Genomic DNA, 20,880 nt, shown 5'->3' with positions numbered 1-20,880 from the left:
GTGGGCAGGCCCAGGGGCTTGGCCCGATGTGGAGCCCTGGCTGCTGCTGCGTTGCCTTCAGTGCAGGGTCAGTGGTGCCCTCCCATGCTGCTCCTGCAGCCGGGAATTCCAAATTCCTTTGGCATGGCCCTATTCAACATCCACATCCCATTCCAATTTCTTTTCTGAGTCTGGTAGAGCCATGGCAGGGGTTCAATCACTTTGGTTTTTTTCATTTTCTCTAGTTCTGTTCTTTTTCTTATGTCCATACCATAATATTAAGGCTGTCTGGGTTTAAAAAGTCGTACAATATTCGGGCTGGAACAGAGAATCCTCAGTGCAGGTGTTGCAATTGCCTGCTAATCCTCAGAATTATCCCAGCTCCATTTTAGTGGTGGATAATGTTAGTTCTGAAATTGTATGGTACTTCTGTGGGTCAATACACTAGAAAATTTCAGTCAAAATATGTCCCAAATATTTAACCCTTTTCTCCACCATTTGCACTTCTTTTCAAATAATCAAAGATGGTTTTTAGCCTGAACATTCAGCCATTTGACACAGGCTTCTTCTACCACTTCTTGTCCTCCTGATTGCAGAAAGTCATCCACATCCTGCATTAACCCAGTCCCTGGGGGTGGGGTAAATTCTTGTGATATTTTCTGCAAGGCTTGCCCCAATAAGGCTGGTGCTTCCGTGGTGCATCCCTGCAGAAGGACCGTCCATGTCTTTTCCATTTTCCCTGGAAAAACAGTGACCCCATGGGCACAGGAGCTGTAGGAATTCTGCCATGGCCTTTGCCTTCCCCTTGGCCTTTTCCTCATCCCTTCTTGCATTCCCCTGCTGTGCCTTTGTGACCAAGTGCTCCAGGGGCTTCTTCTGCCCCTCCTGCAGCCCCCTCAGTGCCTGGGGGTGCTCATCCTCTGACAGCTGCTGAGCTTTCTGCTAAATCATTCCTTTCTGCAGTGACCCAAGGAAAATGCTTAAAAGCTAATCCGGATGTTTGCACGTCCAATGCCCATTTCCCAGCTGTTCCTTTGTCCTGCTGCTCCTTGTGCTGTGGCTGCCGTGGCCAGCCCGTATCCCAGAGCCGGTGCCTGTCCTGCCGCAGTGTCCAAACGCGGCCCCCCCGGCGGGCAGGGCCGGCAGCTCCACGGGGCCGGGCAGCGGCCGGGGCGTCCCGCAGCCTCCTGGGGGCCGGGGGCCACTGCCGGGCCTGCAATTGCCGGGGGGTGCTGGGCTCAGGCAGCGCCCGGCGCTGAGCCCCGGCTGCCCCACAGCCCCGGCCCGGCCCCGCAGCTCCCCACAGGCCCCCAGCCCGTGCTCCCGGTGCCGCCCCTCTGCGCCCGCTCCTGCCGCTGCCCAGCACAGAGAAACCCCCTGCAATCCTGACCTCCTTGTGTGCCTGTCCTGGCAACCGGGGATACAAAGGATCTGCAGCAGCTGGCAACTTGTGAGGATAAGAGCCTGCTGAGAAACATCCCCATCCTCAGTATTTTTCTCTTCCTCCTCTTTTCCATCACCCTTTTTCTTCCCACATATATTCCTCCTTCTGCTTCTTGCCTGAACCATATTCCTGCACGGTCTCCTTCACCCAATCCCTTCCCAGCACACCGACACCTTCCATCCCTTCTCGACTTTCCTTATTGCCTCCCAGGGTGTCCATGTCCTTGATTACCTCTGGGAGAATGTGCAAACTCCCTCAACATATTCCGAAGGGACCCTTCAGAGATATTTTGGGATCATCATCCCTTTTTCCGGGATCCCTTCCTGGCTTTCCCTTTCTACCCTCCACGGGTGCCCTGCCATGTTCAGTCCCCGCAGATCCCACTGTAGTCCCTGCTGAGATTTTCAGTGCTCTCTGGCTGCCGACTCTTCCCAGCCCCCCTGATCTGTCACTCGTCTGTGTCCTGGCCCCAGCGCCCCCCGGCAGGGGAATTTGGGAAGGTGGGAGGCGGGGAGCGCCAAGGCCGGGCCCCCCCGCGCTGTGGTGGCGGCAGCGGCTGCAGTGGGGAGCGAGTGCGGGCGGGAGCGGCCGAGAGCCCAGCGCTGCCCCAGCCCGAGCTGCCCCAGCTCCATCGCTGCCCCTGCGCTGGGATGCTGTGGGTTTGGGGGGAAGAGGGAGCCGGCAGTGGGTGCTGGGCCTGGGGGCAGCAAAAGAAGGGAAGGAAAAGCAGGGTTGAAGCACAAAATGGTCAAATACTGCACGTGGGAAAAGAAGGTGGGATTGTGCAGGAGGAGCAGGAATAGTAGGAGGAAGACGAGTGTGAGGACATTTGGCGAAAACAGAGGAGGAGGATGAGCAGAAACGGGAAACAGCACAAGGTTCCACCCTTCCCTGTATGTGCAGCCTCCCCTCCAGCCCTAGGAGTGTTGTTCCTCCCACCTGCAGCGGGTGACAAGGGAGAGGGTTCCACGATTTTCACAGGGATGAATCTTAGTGTTTCTGAGCTTTATTGGGCTGTTGGTGCTTTAGTTTATTTGCAGGGCCTTAATCTTTCTATTTTGGAGAGGATTTTGGCCCAGTCTTGTTGTTTGGGGGGGTGGGGTTTGAGGTGTATCTTGATCTTTGGAGGATTTTTGGGCTGAATCTTGGTGTTTTGAAGGTTCTTACACACAGACACAAGATGCTCAGTGACTTCCTGAGATGATCTTGGGAAAGGAGAAGCCCCCAGCCCAAGTACCTCTTATCTTGTTCTTTTCCTCAAACTAGGACTTGTCATTCCGAAGGTGTGGGCAGATGGAGGAGGAGGAAAAGCCCCATAGATCCCTCAGGAGGAGGAGCTGCAAACCCAGCCCAGGGAGCTGCGGGAAGGAAGGACCCTCCCTGAGCCGGGAAGGTGACCGGAGATCCAGGCAGAGCTCAGAGCTGGTGGAGAAGCCTCCTGGAGGGGAGAAGCCCCACAAGTGCTTGGAATGTGGGAAGGGTTTCAGCTGCAGCTCCCAGCTGATCCAGCACCAGATGATCCACAATGGGGAACAGCCCTACGAGTGTGGGAAATGTGGGAAAAGCTTCAGGACGATTTCTGATCTGATGAAGCACCAGGTGATCCACACAGGGGAACGGCCCTACACCTGCTTGGAATGTGGGAAGAGCTTTGGGTGGATGTCCTACCTGAAGAAACACCGACGCATCCACACTGGAGAGAGGCCCTACGAGTGTCCCCAGTGTGGGAAGAGGTTTCACACCAGCTCCCATGTCCTACGACATGAGCGGATTCACACAGAGGAGAGGCCCTTCCGCTGCCCCGACTGCGGGAAGGGATTCAACCGCAACTCCACCCTCATCAGGCACCGGCGCATCCACACTGGGGAGAGGCCCTACGAGTGTCCTGAGTGTGGGAAGAGCTTCTCACAGAGCTCTCACTTGACCGAACACCAACGGAGGCTCCACTAAGGGAAGCCCTGTGAGTGCCCCAAGTGTGGGAAGAGCTTCGTGCTCTGCTCCAGCTCCATCCCCCATGGGAGGATCGGTGTTGGATGATCCCCAGTGACCCTCGTTGGGCAGAGCCCTGGTGATCCGTGTTGGGTGGGGGGAAGGAGTTGGAGAGAACTTTTCACTCTCCTTGTCTTTGAGCTATTTGGTTGGTAATAAATTTCCTCCCTGTTCCCAGGCTGGGTCTGTGATGCCTGTTCTGCTGTTTTTGGACGATCTCTCCCTGTCTTAATCTGACCCAGAAATTCTCTATTAAATTTTCTGTCCCCTGTGCAGCTGGAGGGGCAGGGTCATATTGGCTTTGATGGGTGCCTGGCATTGGGCCAGCGTCATCCAGGCCATGGGCACCCCTGAGATCCCAGTGTGGTGATGCATTCCCCCACTCCTAGAGAAAGTGCCAACCCAAACTGAGGCCAGGATGAAACATGGTTATGACTGGAGCCCACTCTCTTGTGACCCTCTCAACAGAAATCCAAAAGGAGACCTTTGAGCTCTCCTGGGCCACCGTGGGCTGTGACCAGCAGTCTCCCTCTGAGGGGCCTCTCAGAGCCAGCAAACCCTCGGCTTTGCTGTGCCTGGAGGATCGCTGAAATACGACGTGTCCTGGGCCCATACCCTCACTGCTCAAGGCCCATCCTTCGGCCAGTGAGAGATGCAAAAACATCTGAAAGGAGGATTTCACTGAGCTCTCGGGGGAATTGCCTGCACTGACTGTTCCTGTCTGTGTGTGTGCCCCTGCACATTTGCTATAGCAAATCTGGGAGAAATACAGCTTTCCTAGATGTGGAAGTACTGTGGATATCTAAGTTAGGCCTGTAAGCAAGGTTTAGTTATAGTTATGAACTTACTTTAATGCTGTAAGTGTTAAATGTTTTGCTAAGTTTTTAAATGTAATCATAAGCTAAGTGTTGTTCTTCCATTAAATTACTAAGTACAACATGGAAGTTATAGCTATAAGTTAGGTTAAATGCTGTTAAGTGTTAGTGCTTTGTTGAATTGTTAATGTTAAGTTATAAGCTAAGTCAGGTATTAGTTCATTGTTGTACCTCTGTTGGATTGCTGGGGCTAAGGTATAAGTTAAGTGACAAATTAAGAGAGAAGTTAAAGTGCTGCTTAGTGTAGATTAGTTTTTAGGCTGCTCCTTTTAATCCTTGCCTGCACTCTCTTTTGTTCCATGCACCTAAACACAGCACACACCCACCCACACTCCCCTAGAGAGTTCTCAGTTCATTTCAGTTTTGGTTGCCTGGATTTTGTTTGGTTTTGTTGTTGCTTGTTTTCCCTTGTTGTGCCTCACCTGTCCTGTAGGCAGTAGAGTAAATCTTGCCAACAAACTTGTTGTATTTTGTCGCTCAATATTAAATCTGACTTTTGTTCATGCCCTTGTCACCGATTTTTAAGCGATCTCAAACGCTCTCATTCATGACAGCACCACAATGTCCCGCATCACCGAGGGCCCTGACACACGCCCGTGTCACAAAGGGCCACCCCCGGCACCCAAGAGCAGAGGGACAGCCTGGAAGCGGCCCGGAGCAGCCCCGGCCTCGTGGCCTTGTAGCCCCTGGCGTGGCCAGAGCCCTGGGAGGCTTTGGCCACGGTGGGAGCCGGCAGCCCCAGCCCCGGCCTGCAGAGCCCTGGGGCTGCAGCCCGGGCTGGCCGGGGCAGGAGGAATTGGCCGGGCCGGACGTGCCAGGGCCTTGCGGGCAGTGGCTCCGTGTCCCGCGGGAGGCCGGGGACGAGGGGTGTCCCTCAGGGCTGTGCCCGGGCACCGGGGCTCGTCAGTGCCTCGCTCAGTGACACCCAGGGGCACCGAGCGCAGCCTCGGCGCCTTTGCAGGGCACGGGGAGCTGAGCGGGGCAGGGGCACCACGGAAACACCGAGTGCCTGCCCGGGGCAGAGCCGGGGCAAAGCCGGGCTGGAGAGCCGGGAGAGGCTGCTCAGAGCTGGCCCGGGCACTTGGGCACCTGGGAGACAGAGCCCGGCTCGGAGCTGACACCGAGCCCAATACCTGAGAAATCACAGCCGGCTTTTCTAGACACTCTTCATTATTCTGTATTTTCTCAATGTGACTTTCTATCTTTTCCAATGTTCATTTTACTTTATTTTTTACCCTTTAGAAAGAATTCCATTGTATTTTGTTATGTGTGAGGACGGATGGGCTGGGAAATGTTGTGGGAGCTGTTTATTCAATATATTTTGAACTCTGAGATGTGACAAGTCCAGACTTTGACTCCAGCAGCAGTGTCTGGTTCCAGACTGCTCTGCTTTTCACAATGACATCTCAGTTCATTGAAATCCAGCATTCAAGGCCCTTGAAACACGGAAAAGCTGGGAATGAGGTTAAAGACCTTGGAGGGTTTGCTCTGTCCGTACATTCCCCATCTCCCCTGGTGTCCGTTCATCCTCTCCACTCCTGTCCTAGAGCACATTGCTGTATCCAGAGTGCAGTACATGCTTTTACAGATAGATACATGTGATTATTGTGTACACGATTCTCTTGCAGTGAGTTACTGTGATGGTAATTCCATGATGCTCTGCTTTGTGCCCAAAGAATGGTTATTGTATCTAAACCCCGGCAGCCCGGGAGGGGATGTGTGCGGGGCCGGGGCGGGGAGAGGCTCCTTGTTCGCTGCTCGGGTTTTCCGCGGCTCTCTCTGTGCACCGTGGGTTTCTGTTTGGCTGAAAAGCGGTTTTGCCCCAAGCAAACAAAGGATTTTTTCCCCTTTTCTTGGCTCGGAGAGGCTGCAGGGGCAGCCTTGCCGTGCCTGGAGGCGAACTGAGCAGCTGCTGTGTCGCAGCCCGGGGGCTCCGCGCCGGCAGGAGCGGAGCGGCGCCGCTGCAGCCCAAAGCCGCTGCGAGCCGGGCCGAGCCGGGAGAGAAAACAGCCCGAGGCTTCAGCCCCGCTGCTTCGCCTGCCGGGACCGTGCCCGCGGAGCCCGGCTGGGGAGGAGTTCAAGGGCAGGCGAGCCCCGGGCTTTCCTCTCCTTCGGGACAGCCCCTGGTTGGTTTTTCCCCTGGGGGAGAAGTCGGCGGCTGTACCGTGTGTTGTGAGCGGGGATTTCTCTGGCATTTTGGGTCTTTTGTCCCAGGTGTTTGTGTGGGATAAGATCTGACAATTTAATATCTAGCAATTATTTACATTTTTTTCCTTGCCTTGTGGGCTTACTGCTTGTTAATAAAGTGTTGGAGTTTTTTCCACTTTCATCTATTAATATTAATTTCGTATTTGTGGAAAGGGTTATTGAAACCCTGTAGAGGAGATGATACTCACTCCAGAGTGTCCTCTTAAAAATCACAACTCAAACTTTGACACCCTACAAGAGCTTAGAACATGGAATGAGCTCCACCCTGAGCTCCCACTTGATCCAGCACCAGGAGATCCAAACTAAGAAATATCCCTGCTGGTGCATGGAAGGAGGGAAGAGATTCAGCAAGAGCCCCCACAGCATGAAGAACCTCAAGATTCACGCTGGGGAGAGGCCCTAGGAATGCCCCGAGCGTGGGAAGACCTTCATGCTCTGCTCCAGCTCCATCCCCCATGGGAGGATCGGTGTTGGATGATCCCCAGTGACCCCCGTTGGGCAGAGCCCTGGTGATCCGTGGTCCTGGTTATCCCCGTTGGGTGGGGGGAAGGGGCTGGAGAGATTTCTTTCCCTTCTCCTTGTGCCGCTGTGATTTGGTTGGTAATAAATTCCCTCGCTGTGCCCAGGCTGGCTCTGTTGTTCCCGTGCCGGTGCTCGGGGTGGGATCTCTCCTGTTCCTTCTCTCACTCCCGGGCCTCCCCTCAGCCAATCAGAGAATGCGATGAAGAAGATTCAGCCAATCAGAGAGAGCAGCTGTGATGACTCACCGGTTGCCGGGCAGACCCGCAGCACCCAGTGTTCCCCACCTGGACCCGCCCTCCCCGCCCAGTCACGATCCCCCCGCGGGGTCCCCCCAATTTCTCTCCTGTCCCTCCCCACACTAAACGGCACCGGAGCGAGCTGGGAAACTTTACTGGGAACACTGGGAGCAGCCAAACTGGGGCAGAGTGACAGCAGGGCTGGGGGGAACACACGACCCCCCCAAAATCAGCGCGGGGACGGAGCGGGGGGTCCCGGCCGCACCCGAGGCCATGGGGAGGGGCTGCAGCCGCTGCTGGGTCAGGAGCTCTGTGGGCAGAGAAAAGGGGGCAGCACCTGACTGGGGGCCCCATGGGGAGCGCACACGCTCCGAGGTCGGAACACGACCCCCGGGACCCTCCCCTCACCCTTCTCGCACAGGTAGAAGCCGAGCCCCAGCTCCAGGAAGACGAAACCCAACAGGGAACCCCCGATCCCCATCAGCACCTTGCTGCGGGCGGTGTCTGGCGGCATCTCTGGGGGTCCACAGGCGTCAAGACCTCCCAAAATCTCTCACAGACACCCCAAGCTACTCCAATCACCCTCCCAGTCACCTCTAGCCCACCCAGGACTCCTTGAATCCTCCTCCCAATCTCTTCCCGGCCTCCCCAGGACCCACCAACGCTCCTCCTGTCCCTCTCACGATCCCATAACCCCCTCCCAGTTGCCCCCCACCACCTCAGGACTCCCAAACCCTCTCCCAGTGCCTACCCAGTCTCACCAGGACTCACCACAACTGCTCCAAGTCTCTTCCCATCACAGCCAACCTTATTCCAACCGTTGCTTTCCAGTTCCTGGTCCTTTTCCATCCCCTCCAGGCTCACTCGAATCCCTCCCTGTTCCCCCCAGCTGACTCCAGTGTGTCCCCACTCTCTCCCAGTGCCCCCCAGTGTGTCCATCTCACTGTGGCCCTTGAGCTCCCAGCCCGGCCCAAGATGCCTGCTCTGCTCCAAGGATTTCTACCCTGCTGAGATCCGGGTGAGGTGGTTCCAGGGCCAGCAGGAGCTCTCAGGGCATGTGGTGGCCACCAGGACCAGGACTCCAACAGGAGAGGGCTGGTGTGGCACTGAGAGGGACTGGGAATGAAATTGGAGAGAGTGGGGGAACACTGGGAGAGAGTGGATTGGATTGGGGCAATGGGAGAGAGGGTGGAGGTTTGGGATTGAACTGAAAAGGACTTGGAAAGGACTGGGAGGAACTGGGGGGTCATTGGGGGAGAAGGGAGAGATTTGAAGGGGCCCTGGGAGGGCACTGGGAGAGAGGATGGAGGTTTGGGAGTGGAGTTAGAAGGACTGGGAGTGGACTGTGGGTGGAATGTCTGTGGACTGAGAGGAATTGGGAAGGACTCTGGTGACACTGGGAGGGACTGTGAGGACACTGGGAGAGACTGGGATGGACTGGGAGAGACACTGGAGTCCCTTGGGGTGAGGGGCAGGAGGCCCCGGGGATGGGCACAAGAAGGGCTGACGTGTCTCGGGTGATTCCCAGGGAGGTTCTGAGGGGCTCCAGGGTCATTCCCAGGGCAGGGCCCGAGGGGACACGCTCTGCCCCACGCTCACCTCTGCGCTCCACGAGGAACGGGCTGGACAACTCGTAGTTGTGCCGGCAGTGCCTGTCCACCGCAGCCCGTCTCTACTCCATCCATTGCGGGTCGCTGTTCCAGTGCCTGGCAGCCTTGTCCCCAAAGGAGGTGTCCCCACGTGCAGCCCCACATCGCTGCCCAAGTGCAGGAACTGCTCCCGGTTGGAGATGTTCCTCTCCACGAACCTCAGCCGGTCGGTGCCGTGAATGAAGTGACACTCGGACTAAACCATCTCCTGGAACAGCGCTGTGTGTGCAGGACACAGGTCCGGGGGTGTCCCCCCAGCAGCCCCCCAGCAGCCCACAGTAGCCAAGAGCTCCGGGCCCCCGCCACACGCCCCATGGCCAGCGCCGGGCAGGGTCTGACACCTCCCCCTGTTGGAACTCTGGAAACTGAGGGGTTTGGGCTTTCTGTGCTGACAGGCATTGACCTCCAGGAAAACACTGCTTTTTTCCAGAGGCCGTGAAGAAGCTTTCCAGAATTGAGTGATAGAACTGGGATCACTGGTGTGTAGTTTGAATAGGAGTGTGCAATGTCCCATGGTGGAAAATTTAGAATTTGTGGGTTTTGAATATATTAATATATATAAAACAAGATGGAGATTTTAAGGTGGAGTTTTCTTTCTTTTTCACCTTCTTCACGGGTCTAGGTGTTACTTTTGTCATTGGATAGAAAATTCCACATTGCAGGTCACAGGTGATTGGTTGTTGGGTTAAAAGTAAAAAGAATTTAGCTGTCTGTTCTTAATTAGAGAGATTGACCCTTAAAAGGCCTTGTAGAGAGAGAGAGATAGGTGTCCATTTTTGGCCTGTTAGGTAGAAGTGCTGTAGAATTCACTGTAATATCGAGAAGAATTAATAAATATCTGAGTCCGAACACGAAATTCCGTCTCTCGAGCATTTAATCCTGACTCTGGAAGAACAAAAAAGAAGATAAAACGCAATTTCCCCCACCCCAAATTCTCCTGGCGGGGGGCGCTGGGGGCGGGGCGCGGGTGGAGTCCAGGTGAGGAGCTCTGGGCGCTCTGGGACTGCCTGAGGAGTCATCAGCGCCGCGCGCTCTGATTGGCTCAATTATTTTGGTGCCTTCTCTGATTGGCTGAGGAGAGGCCCGGGAGTTGAGAGGAGGACCGGGAGAGATCCTGCCCCAGGCTAGCGGTGGAAGAACATCCAATTAACAAGGCATGCAGATCATTTCCCAGCGGTGCCCACACTCCTGTAGGAACTAAATGCACCGAGGATCTCACGAGGGTCACCAACTCTCTGGCGGCCAAATCCAGCCCTGCGCTCCCTGCGGGTGCGGGCACTCTGGGAAGGGCTCAGCTGCGGGTCAGATGGCCGGAGAGTGGCTTGGTGGTCACCTCGTGTGTGAGGCAGTGATGGGCTGGGGAGATGCGTGGACACCACATGATCAGAGAGCTGACTGGGTCAGGGGACACGGCAACAGCGACACCGCAGTGACAGGCAGCCAATGCGGGCTTGTTTCAGTAAAGTTTGGGTTCAGTTTCTGTTGGGGTTGTTTTTTTTCTTTTTTCCCTCGCCTTGCTGTCTGGAATTTTTTCCCATTGACATGCTAAGATGGCTAGTGATAGGGGAGACTCCCTGACCCTTTTTCGAGTTTCTCTCGCAGGGCAGGGGGGATGGGGGTGAAGTGGGAGAACACCGCGAGATCAGGGGCAGGTAATGGAGAGGTGTGTGCAGCTGCTCGCTCTCTCGCTCGTTTGGCTCGGAGAAGGACGGCCACTGGAAAACCTCGCCCTGCCATCCCAACGCCGGGACCTGCCTTTCCTCGGCTGTGGGGCCCTGCACCCTCCTGCTTGGACGCTCTCCCACTTCAGCCTGCCACATACACACAACCTATTGGAGCACTGGGACTGACACTGCCTCCAAGGATCCATGAGCAGAGTCTCTCCTCCGCCCTTCCCACCCAGGACACAGCTGCCATCACCCCCAGCACTCCTGCAGCCACACGGGATCACCGCATCTGCCCCTGCCCACCGGGAGCCGGCTGGCACTGACTGCCAAACTGGGACGGTAACTGCAGCAGAGGGGAAAGGTGTCCACAACCAGAAAAACTGTTACTGGGTTCCCGTCTTCTATTTGCTGTTAATTACTTAGCTGTTGTTGTTTTGTTTGCCTTGTTATATATATATACACATACTAGTAAAGAACTGTTATTCCTATCCCCGTATTTTTGCCTGAAATCCCCATAATTCCAAAAGTATACTAATTCAGAGGGAGGGATTTATTAGCTCCATTTCCAGGGAAGGCCCTGCTCTTCTCCAGCACAACCTGTCCTTTTTAAAACCAGGACAGATTTTTGGTGCCCAACATGGCCCCTCTCCCTCTGGGAATGGTTTTAATGAGTGTAATAGAGAAGTTTCTCCACAGAGAGAGAATGCAGGAGCACCATCATAGAATGTGCTGGAAGACCCTTGAGGAAGGGATCCAACAGCTGAGAGAAGTGGCAGTGCTGGAGGTGCTCTTTGGGAGGGATGGACAGCATGACAATGACCCTGACAAGGTCAGGTGCACAGGGCAGATGGCAAACCTGGGGCCATCTCAATACACCACCTGTACTGCAATGGTTAGTGCTGACAGCAGCACAGAAACAGTGGGTTCTGTCATCAACAAACTTAGACATTAGGAGAGTACGATCAATGGCCTGATGCAGGCTCATGTGTTCCGCCCGAACCCCTGCCTCTCCTTGGGTCAGGAGGGACTGGAACCCGCCTCTACCTGGGCTGGGATGGGAAAAGCAGCTTTTCCCTTCTCCCTCCGTGACTGGTGTGTTGCCATCTGCTTTTCTTTTCCTCCCCCTTCCCCCCCTCCCCGGGTCCCGCCTCTACCTGGGCTAGGATGGGAAGGACCCAGCCTCTACCTGGGCTAGGACAAGAAAAGCAGTCTCTCCCTTTGTGCTCACTCGCCTTGTCCGGTCCCCGGCCAGGTCCCTCGCGGGATGCTGGAAACGCGGATAGAAGGACTCCACTCTCCCTTCGCAGCAAAGGCCACGTCCCATTCAGGCAAGCACACAGTCATCCCCACCAAACCACACAGATACTCACAGTCCGATGCTCCTGTCTGGCTCTTCGTGCACGAGAATTACAGGTGATTTTGCCGCGGTCTCCCGGGGAGATTTTCCTTGCTCAGTCTCTATGGTGCGGGACGTCGATGGGTCCCGAGAATCACTGACGAACCGGGGCCACAGCAGTGGGGCGCCTCCCCGAAATCGCAGTGCCTCTCAGGGCTCCAAGGACGTCCCGGGTATCGGCACCAAATTGTTATAAATGAGAGACAAAAGTCTCGATATTCAGCAAAATTTAGATTGCTTTATTTCATATAGAAAGAGCAAGCAGCGCGCTGGGGAACGCGAGGGGTCACCGCCCACTCCACGCTCCACCCAACCTTGGTTTGCAGCCTCTTCTTATACTGTGGTTTCTCATTGTAGTCAACAATTTTTTGGATTTTTGTTGTCATAAGCAGTGGTGGTTGAATAAACATCCTTACACAAAGCGTTCGGGTGATAATCAGTCACAGATAGCCATCTGGTCCTTGTAGATAATCACCAGGGAAGTTCTGGAAGTCTGGTTTTTGGGATAGGCAGTATTGATTAGACAAAGGCAGGAAGGGCTATTGGGAAGTCTGATTTTGCAAGGTGGTAGCTGATACAACTCATTTGGAAAACATAACATATTATATAATGTAACATAATACAACATAATATAACATAACAAGGTGATTTTAAACAGAATTATTTTATCATATAATTTCCATTATCTAGTGTCCATGCCTCACTTCAGAGCTTAGTATTGGTTTATACAAACCTCAATGCTTTTGTAATTAACACGAATCTTTTATCAATTATCACACCAGTCAAATCCAAAACAGTGGGAACATTCTGACAAGTCTCCTCCGAGAAAATCCTAATGTATTTAACACTAATGCTCCGAAGAAGATCAGATCTTAATCTGTAACACATTCCTGGTAGTCAGAGGCCATCTCACTAGTAGAGGGGAGAAGCTTCCTGCAGATGCAAGAGCCTCCTTGGTTTCATGTGAATCTTTCCTGCTGCAAAGTGTGGGGGGTTCCCCACTGGAACAGGGACAGCGTTCTGGGAACTGACTGTAGGCTGAACACAAGTGGCTCCAGGACACTTCCTGCCGGGACACTTGCCTCTGGGATCAGCTTCTTGGAGAAGTCTGGGCTCCCCTTTTTACTTCCAGGCATTTCCTGCCCATCTGCATCCTCAGGGATGAGGCTGTTTGTCTCATAGCCGTGGCTCTGAGGGAGCAGGGACGCCTGTCCAAAGGGCTGCCTCCCTCTGCACTCTGGCTGCTCTCACCCAGGCTCTGGCAGGGGTGAAGGCTCTTGCAGAAATACCCCAAGGCTGGAGATCTTCCTCACCCTGCTCCTCCACTGCTGATACCACAGAGTTCCCTGCACATAGGAACATCACCTTTTCTTCTGCAGGAACCTGTTCAGCACAACACCCAAGGGTCTTCTCCTGTAGCACCACCACAGCATCCTTAAAGCCGTGGACTAGCAAGTGACAGCTCCTGGAAACTGCTGCTGTGTGTCTGGCTGCAGGAAACCCCTTCTGGAATGCCCTTGGTCTATTTTTTGCTTTCTGGATTTTCCTGGCCAATCTGCATTGATTGCCAGCGAAAATCGCGAGGGTGCCGCGTGAGCAGCGGCCGAAAGCGCTGAGCGGGGCCATCAAACCCAGCCCAGCAACTCCCGGCGTTCGCCAGCCCAGAGGTGGCGCGGACAGCGCGGCCGAGGGTGGAGAACCAGCCCGGCTGTGCGGGAGGGCTCTCACGTGGGAATGTGGTTCTCTAAGAAGGCCATAACTAAATGCTTGCATGGGGGTTTTGGCTTCTGGAGCAGTGGGGTAGGGCTGTGGTTGGTTCCTACCTCTCCATCCCATGATGATGCAAGGGGTGAGGGATGCCATGTGTGCTGTGCACTGGCAGTGATCCTCAAGAAATCTTATGAATCCTCTCTTTCAAACTAGTCAAGCTCAAGGGAAAGATGTGTCCAAAAAAAAATGTGTTCAGTTTTGTGCCCTCCTGCCCTTGTGGGGTGAGAGGCAGGAGGCAGAGGTCCAGCTTGGTCTCTCTTTGACCTTTCCTTTGAGACAACACTGTCTGCTCCCACCACAAAGGCACAGAGGGTGCTCTTTGCCCCCACCAGTGGGAAGTGGCTCTGCTGACCCCACTAAGAGTGCTGGAAGATGAGTCTGTGAACTAAACAGTTGAATATTGCCTAGAGGGGGGTAGCAGGCAGTAGATGTGCCACCATTCTCTTTCCAGGACCCCACTGGGAGTACTTGAACTATCGACGATGAGAGAGAGATGGGGACACTGAATGGTGATCAAAATCCAGTTTTTACTGAGCACTACATGTGCTTATATACCATTTACAGGAAGGCTGGTAATATTTTACTGCAATCACTTAGACAAACCTTACATAGACAAACTCTCACATAGACAAACTTTACATTTGGACTTAGTAAAATCTTATTTCCCATAACCCAGACTTGATCCAGTCCTCTTGCAGTCAGGTCTCGGTTTCCTCTTGCCAGGCATCCTCGTTGTCAGGCTGCATTTGCTGATTCAATCTGCAGTACTATCAGTCTCATTTGCATTACCCATATCCACACCTCCCCCCTTTCTTTTAACTAAAAATACACTCTTAAGCGATTTGTCGATTAAATTCTTAACACACTGTAAAATACAAGGAATAACTACTTCAATGCATAATATGATGCCTAATACATACAAACCTATTTTAACTAAATTCCTGACCCAGCCAGTGAGTCCCCAGTGCCCTAAGAGCCAGTTCAGCCAGTCGTACCCATTATCTACCCGAAGTTTATTCACACCTTCTTTCAGGGCTTGAATGCTGGCATAGATGGGCTGGGAGTGGTCAGAAAGGTTAAGGCAACACATCCCATCGAATTCCTCAGCCACAGGCGGCGGCGGAGCTCGGAGGCGGCCCCAGCGCAGGTGGGAGCCGCGCTCGGTTGTGCGGGGGCTCGGGGCTCGCTGCGGGCCGAGGGGGCGGCAGGGGGCTCTGGCGGGTTGGTTGTGCCGGTGCCGGCCCGTGTTGGCGCTGGGCCGAGGGCGCTGCGGGAGCGGCTGCCCGCGGTCTCCTTCCCGCTGGGGCCTCGGCAGGAGCCGGTGCCGGAGCAGCGCTGGCTCGTCCCGGTTGCTGTGGGTGGCACAGAGGTGTCTGCCCTGTGCCCGGGGCTGTGCGGGAAAATTCCCGTGGCCAGAGGTTTGTGTGCCCGCAGGAGACAGAGGAGTCCTGTAAAAGTGACTTTATTGATGAACAAAGAGAGAGGCCATGCGGCATTTGCCATGCGGTCTCTAAAACGCAGCCTCCTTTTTTATCCTCATTTTCCCGTCTGCATCTCCCTCTCCCATTCCCCTCTGGCTGAGATACTTGGAAGGTTCAGACTTCGCGATCCACCTACTGCATGTCCCTCTTAATATTCACCCCTACTACGATATTAATCTTACTGCTTTCAATCCTTCCTTTTCTCATATTCTCAAGAATTGCCTTTACTAACTTTTAATTTCCATTGACTCAATTTCTTTTCCTGCATCCTCTTTGGTGCAAGGTGTCGTGCATGGTAAAAAGCTGAGAGTTGCTGCAGCACGTCAGAGGAGCAGCAGCATTCGTTTAAGCCGTGGTCAGACAGAGAAACACGAAAATTTGTCCCATTCCCATCATTTCTCCGGAATACGAGCTACTTTCTTATTTCCTTTGTTATCTGTTTCACCACTTTTCGGTTATCATCTGTTTGCAAACAGCCGTTTGTGTCACTTAATTTTCCACAAACTCCTCCTTCTTCTGTAAGTAGATAATCTGATTCCATCCCATGGTGAAATGTCTCGTTCCTCATTTCAGCGGCTTGGTCAGCAGGAAGGTCAGGAGCTGGAGCTGTCTCCTTGGTTATTATTTCAAGGATACTTTTAAACCTAATTCTGCCACTCAAATTATGGATGGATTTTCTGTGTCCTGATATGAATTCGTTAGGGATCCCAGGGGCTGGTCCATGGTGTTGTAGCATTTGTTCTGGTGGCCGTTCATCTTTTTCCCTTTTTGGGGTGCTCCCTCCAGCCAGGTCTGCATCAATTGAACACTTTTATCTTATGAAATGATAAAATGTTTGGATTCCCAAGTGATTTCTCTGGACTAGCAAAAACACCTCATTGCTTTGGGGAGAGGGATGATCCCCGCACACACACTTTTTTTTTCATGAAATTTGCTCAATATTCTCCGTTTGCTGTTTCCCTTTGCAGCTTAACCAGTTTCTGTTGCAGTCAGATATCCTCACTATGGGCTCTGCCTTTAGTTGTGCAAATTCCATCTGTGCAAGCAGGCAGAGCTGGGGGTGAGGGGCAGATGGACTCAGGGAAATTCCTCCCCCAGGTAAGAAGGCCCTTGGGCATTGTCCACACTTCTCCAGAGCAATGTTAATTTGCATTTCTAAAACTCCTCTCCTGGCTGCCTGGAACTAGGATTTTCTTTCAGAGCAGCTATTAGGGGATTCACACGTGCAAGCTCACAATCTGCTTTATTTTTCTTTTCTATTTTTTTAACGATTTTTTATTAACAGTTTATGCGTTAAAGCCTCACCATTAATAATCTTCTAGGTTTGCAAAATGCAACTTAAAGGTGAGCTTCTAAAGATCCATTCCGAAATTCTGCCGTCATTAAGAGCCACCACAAATATATAGAAAAATATTCCAATGCAATCAAGTCTTTTCTGCCTCTTCTCCTAGGAGTAAAAATTGGTTGTCACACCCCTGGCCCAAACCTAACTGACAATCTAAAAGTAGGATTAATGTGAAAATTTTTCTCATGGTGTAATCTTGTCACTGAAACTGCAGGGACAATAAAAAGCTCTCCAGCAATATCTTTAGTGTTAGAGAGTTAAGGCATTACTTTATTCTGGTCAGGATGTGCAACAGAAATAATTTCATCCACACATAGACCGGGCGTGCAGAGAAAATCATTCCATGAGATGTGAATTTTGCTAGATTTTTCCTGAAATTTTACAGTCTGAACCCATTGAAATCCATTGGTTTAGTGTTTATTGCTTCCAGGTTGTGTAGTTCTTAGTGTTTAGTTTCCTATTGGACCTGGATTTCTCCTCCTGTGATGTTAATGAGGTCCCACTCCTGGATTTCCTTCTCAGTCTTTTCCAGACCAGGTGTCTCCATCTATGCCGGGGCACTGTCTGGGGTGGGTGTTCCTTGATATTTGCTGATGTTTCATTGATGTTTTGTTGATGTTTGTTATGTTTGTGGATATCTTTTGGGCTATTCCCAGTCTGATGAGATGTTAAACTCATCTCTGTTGAGTGGTCTAACAGTCCATAAAAAATACCTTTTAGAATTTCTTTCCTGAGAGAAAGGCAAACCGAGCCTGACTAGTAAAATGGAATGTAAAAAAATTTAAATTTGGTATATTTTCCAACAGTGGAATCGCAGGCAGCCCAGTGTGTGAGTGTAATTGAGAGGCAGAGTCCTGGGTGGATGCTGTGAACAGCAAAGTGCCAAGGCAGGCTCGGTGCCAGCCCAGCTTCCTGTGGCAGAGATTTCACAAGAGACAGGATTCTGGCCACAGACTGCTTGAAATATCCATCCCTTATCTCCAGCCCGCACTAGGTGGAGAATTCCCAGGGTAAGGAATTGCAAAGATCAATTCCAAGGGAGATAATTGAATATCTGCCCTGGCTCTGGCCAAAGGTTATAATGGCCGGATGCTTGGCCTTCAGCCAAGGGCACACACTGACTCAGAAAACACTTCCTAAATGCAGCAACATGTTGCATATTCATAGACCTTCATGCATTATTCACAATCATTCTCCCCAACCTGTAAATCATTAATTTTTCCCTCCCTAGGGCTCTGGTGTCCCAGAGTCCAAGAATGTGAAGAATTTCCTGATTATCTTTTTTACCATTCTCTGAGTTAGTTAAATGAACAAAAGCTTTTTACATCAAAATGTTGTAGTCCAAAAAAATATATTTATCACTATTGTTTATAAGTTCTGTTAATAGCAAAGCTAAAAGAAACTATGTTCATACAGGAAAGTTTTTCAACATAGAGCATTCATTTTAATATTTTCAAAAAGCCAATAATTTAATATGTACTCATAAGACACCTAGGATTCAAATTTATTTTCTGAGTCGGGAAGAGCCATAGGTGGGGCACCAATCATTTTGTTATCGTTCATTTTTTCAGGTTTTCTTCCTTTCGTCCTGCCATACCACAGCCTTGAGGCTATTGGGGTTTAGAAAGTGATACAATGTTATGGGTAGAAGAAAGAATCCTCAATCCAGGTCCTGCAATTTCCTAATAATGCTCAGAATTCTTACACCTCCTTTTCAGTCCTGGATGACTTCTGAGCGTCTCCGGACCCTCTCCGGGTCAATACACCACAAATCTTTAGTCAAAATATGTCCCAAATATTTTACCTTTTACTCCAACATTTGCTCCTTTTTTTCATATACTCAAAGACGTTTTTTAGCCTGAACATTCAGCGATTTCACAGAGGCTTCTTCTACCACTTCTTGTCCTCCTGACTGCAGCAAGTCATCCACATCCTGCATTAACCCAATCCCTGGGCATGGGGTAAATTCTTGTGATATTTTCTGCAAGGCTTGCCCCAATAAGGCTGGTGCTTCCGTGCATCCCTGCAGAAGGACCGTCCATGTCGTTTCCATTTTCCCTTCTACCTCTTGTTCCCACTCAAAGGCAAAATCCAGTTTACCATCCTGTGTAAGTGGGCATCCCCAGAAAGCATCTTTGCCATCAAGGACTGAATGGTGTCAGTGTGAGGAGGGCACCTGGTTGAAGATGGTGTAAGGATGTGAGAGCCCCTGGGTGCTGGGGCCCCCTTGGGCCCTGGGGTTCATCCCTCAGGGGCTGTAGAAACTCTGCCATGGCCTTTGCCTTCCCCTTGGCCTTTTCCTCATCCCTTCTTGCATTCCCCTGCTGTGCTTTTGTGACCAAGTGCTCCAGGGGCTTCTTCTGCCCCTCCTGCAGCCCCCTCAGTGCCTGGGGGTGCTCATCCTCTGACAGCTGCTGAGCTTTCTGCTCAATCATTCCTTTCTGCAGTGACCCAAGAAAAATGTTTAAAAGCTAATCTGGATGCTTGCACGTCCAATCCCCATTTCCCAGCTGTTCCTTTGTGCTGCTGCTCCTTGTGCTGTGGCTGCCGTGGCCAGCCCGTATCCCAGAGCCGGTGCCTGTCCTGCCGCAGTGTCCAAACGCGGCCCCCCCGGCGGGCAGGGCCGGCAGCTCCACGGGGCCGGGCAGCGGCCGGGGCGTCCCGCAGCCTCCTGGGGGCCGGGGGCCACTGCCGGGCCTGCAATTGCCGGGGGGTGCTGGGCTCAGGCAGCGCCCGGCGCTGAGCCCCGGCTGCCCCACAGCCCCGGCCCGGCCCCGCAGCTCCCCACAGGCCCCCAGCCCGTGCTCCCGGTGCCGCCCCTCTGCGCCCGCTCCTGCCGCTGCCCAGCACAGAGAAACCCCCTGCAATCCTGACCTCCTTGTGTGCCTGTCCTGGCAACCGGGGATACAAAGGATCTGCAGCAGCTGCCACCTTTAGAGGATAAAATCCTGCTGAAAAACATCCCCATCCTCAGTATTTTTCTCTTCTTTGTCTTTGTCATCATCCTTTTTCTTCCCACATAGATTCCTGCTGCTTCTTCTTGCCTGAACCATATTCCTGCACACTCCCCTTCACCCAGTCCCTTCCCAGCACACCAACACCTCCATCCCTTGTTGTCTAAATCCCTTCTGGACTTCCCTTATTGCGCCCCTGGGTGTCCATGTCCTTGATTACCTCTGGGAGAATGTGCAAACTCCCTCAACATGCTCCCAAGGGACCCTTCAGAGATATTTTGGGATCATCATCCCTTTGGCCAGGAGCCTTTCCTGGCTTTCCCTTTCTACCCTCCATGGGTGCCCTGCCATGTTTAGTCCCCGAAGATCCCACTGTAGTCACTGCTGAGATTTTCAGTGCTCTCTGGCTGCCGACTCTTCCCAGCCCCCCCTGATCTGTCACTCGTCTGTCTCCTGGCCCCAGCGCCCCCCGGCAGGGGAATTTGGGGAGGTGGGAGGGGGGGAGCGCCAAGGCCGGGCCCCCCCGCGCTGTGGTGGCGGCAGCGGCTGCAGTGGGGAGCGAGTGCGGGCGGGAGCGGCCGAGAGCCCAGCGCTGCCCCAGCCCGAGCTGCCCCAGCTCCATCGCTGCCCCTGCGCTGGGATGCTGTGGGTTTGGGGGGAAGAGGGAGCCGGCAGTGGGTGCTGGGCCTGGGGGCAGCAGGAGAAGGGAGGGAGAAGCAGGGTTGAAGAACAAAATGGTCAAAGGATGCCTGTGGAAGGAGCAGGTGGGATTGTGCAGGAGAAAGATGAATAATGGGAGGAAGAGGCCTGTGAGGAAGAGTAGGGATACCAGAGGAGGAGCAGAAACGGGAAGCAGCACAATGTTCCACTCCTCCCTGAATCTGCAGCCTCTGCCCCAGCCCCAGGAGCGTTGCTCCCCCCACATGCAGCAGGTGACTGAAGAGGACCATCCATGATTTTCACAGGGCTGAATCTTGGTGTTTGTGAGCTTTATTGGGCTAAATGCTGGTGCTTTGATTTTTTGCAGGGGCTGAATCTTTATATTTTGGAAGGGATTTGGGCTGAAACTTGCTTTTTGGGGAGTTTTTGATCTGTGTCTTGATGTTTGGATAATTTTTGTGCTGAATCGTTGTGTTTTGGAGGTTCTTACAGACACAAGATGCCCAATGACTTCCTGAGTTGCACTTTGAAAGGAGGAACCCCCAGCCCCAGGAGCATTGCCCTCGCCACATTCAGCAAGCGACCGGGGAGGGGGATCCACGATTTCCACAGGGGTGCATCTTGGTGTTTCTGGGCATTACTGGGTTAAATGTTGGTGCTTTGGATTTTTTGCAGGGGCTGAATGCTTATATTTTGGAGGAGGTT

General features: G+C 52.8%; 1 protein-coding gene across 1 annotated transcript in view; it reads left to right on the top strand.

The window, feature by feature from the left end:
• The first annotated feature begins 2,938 nt into the window (after window positions 1–2,938).
• The window catches only part of LOC148218210 (uncharacterized), a 224,844-nt gene continuing 206,902 nt past the window's right edge, over window positions 2,939–20,880 (top strand). The window contains exon 1 of the mRNA XM_088157923.1: window positions 2,939–3,363. Within this exon, the coding sequence (XP_088014049.1) occupies window positions 2,939–3,363 (425 nt within the window). The remainder of the gene's footprint in view (window positions 3,364–20,880) is intronic.

This window comes from Sturnus vulgaris, unplaced genomic scaffold, assembly GCF_052056855.1.
Source record: "Sturnus vulgaris isolate bStuVul1 unplaced genomic scaffold, bStuVul1.hap1 Scaffold_194, whole genome shotgun sequence".
NCBI classification, from domain to species: Eukaryota; Metazoa; Chordata; class Aves; order Passeriformes; family Sturnidae; genus Sturnus; species Sturnus vulgaris.
Note: the sequence above shows the minus strand (reverse complement) of the source record. Positions and strands in the feature narration are given on the sequence as shown.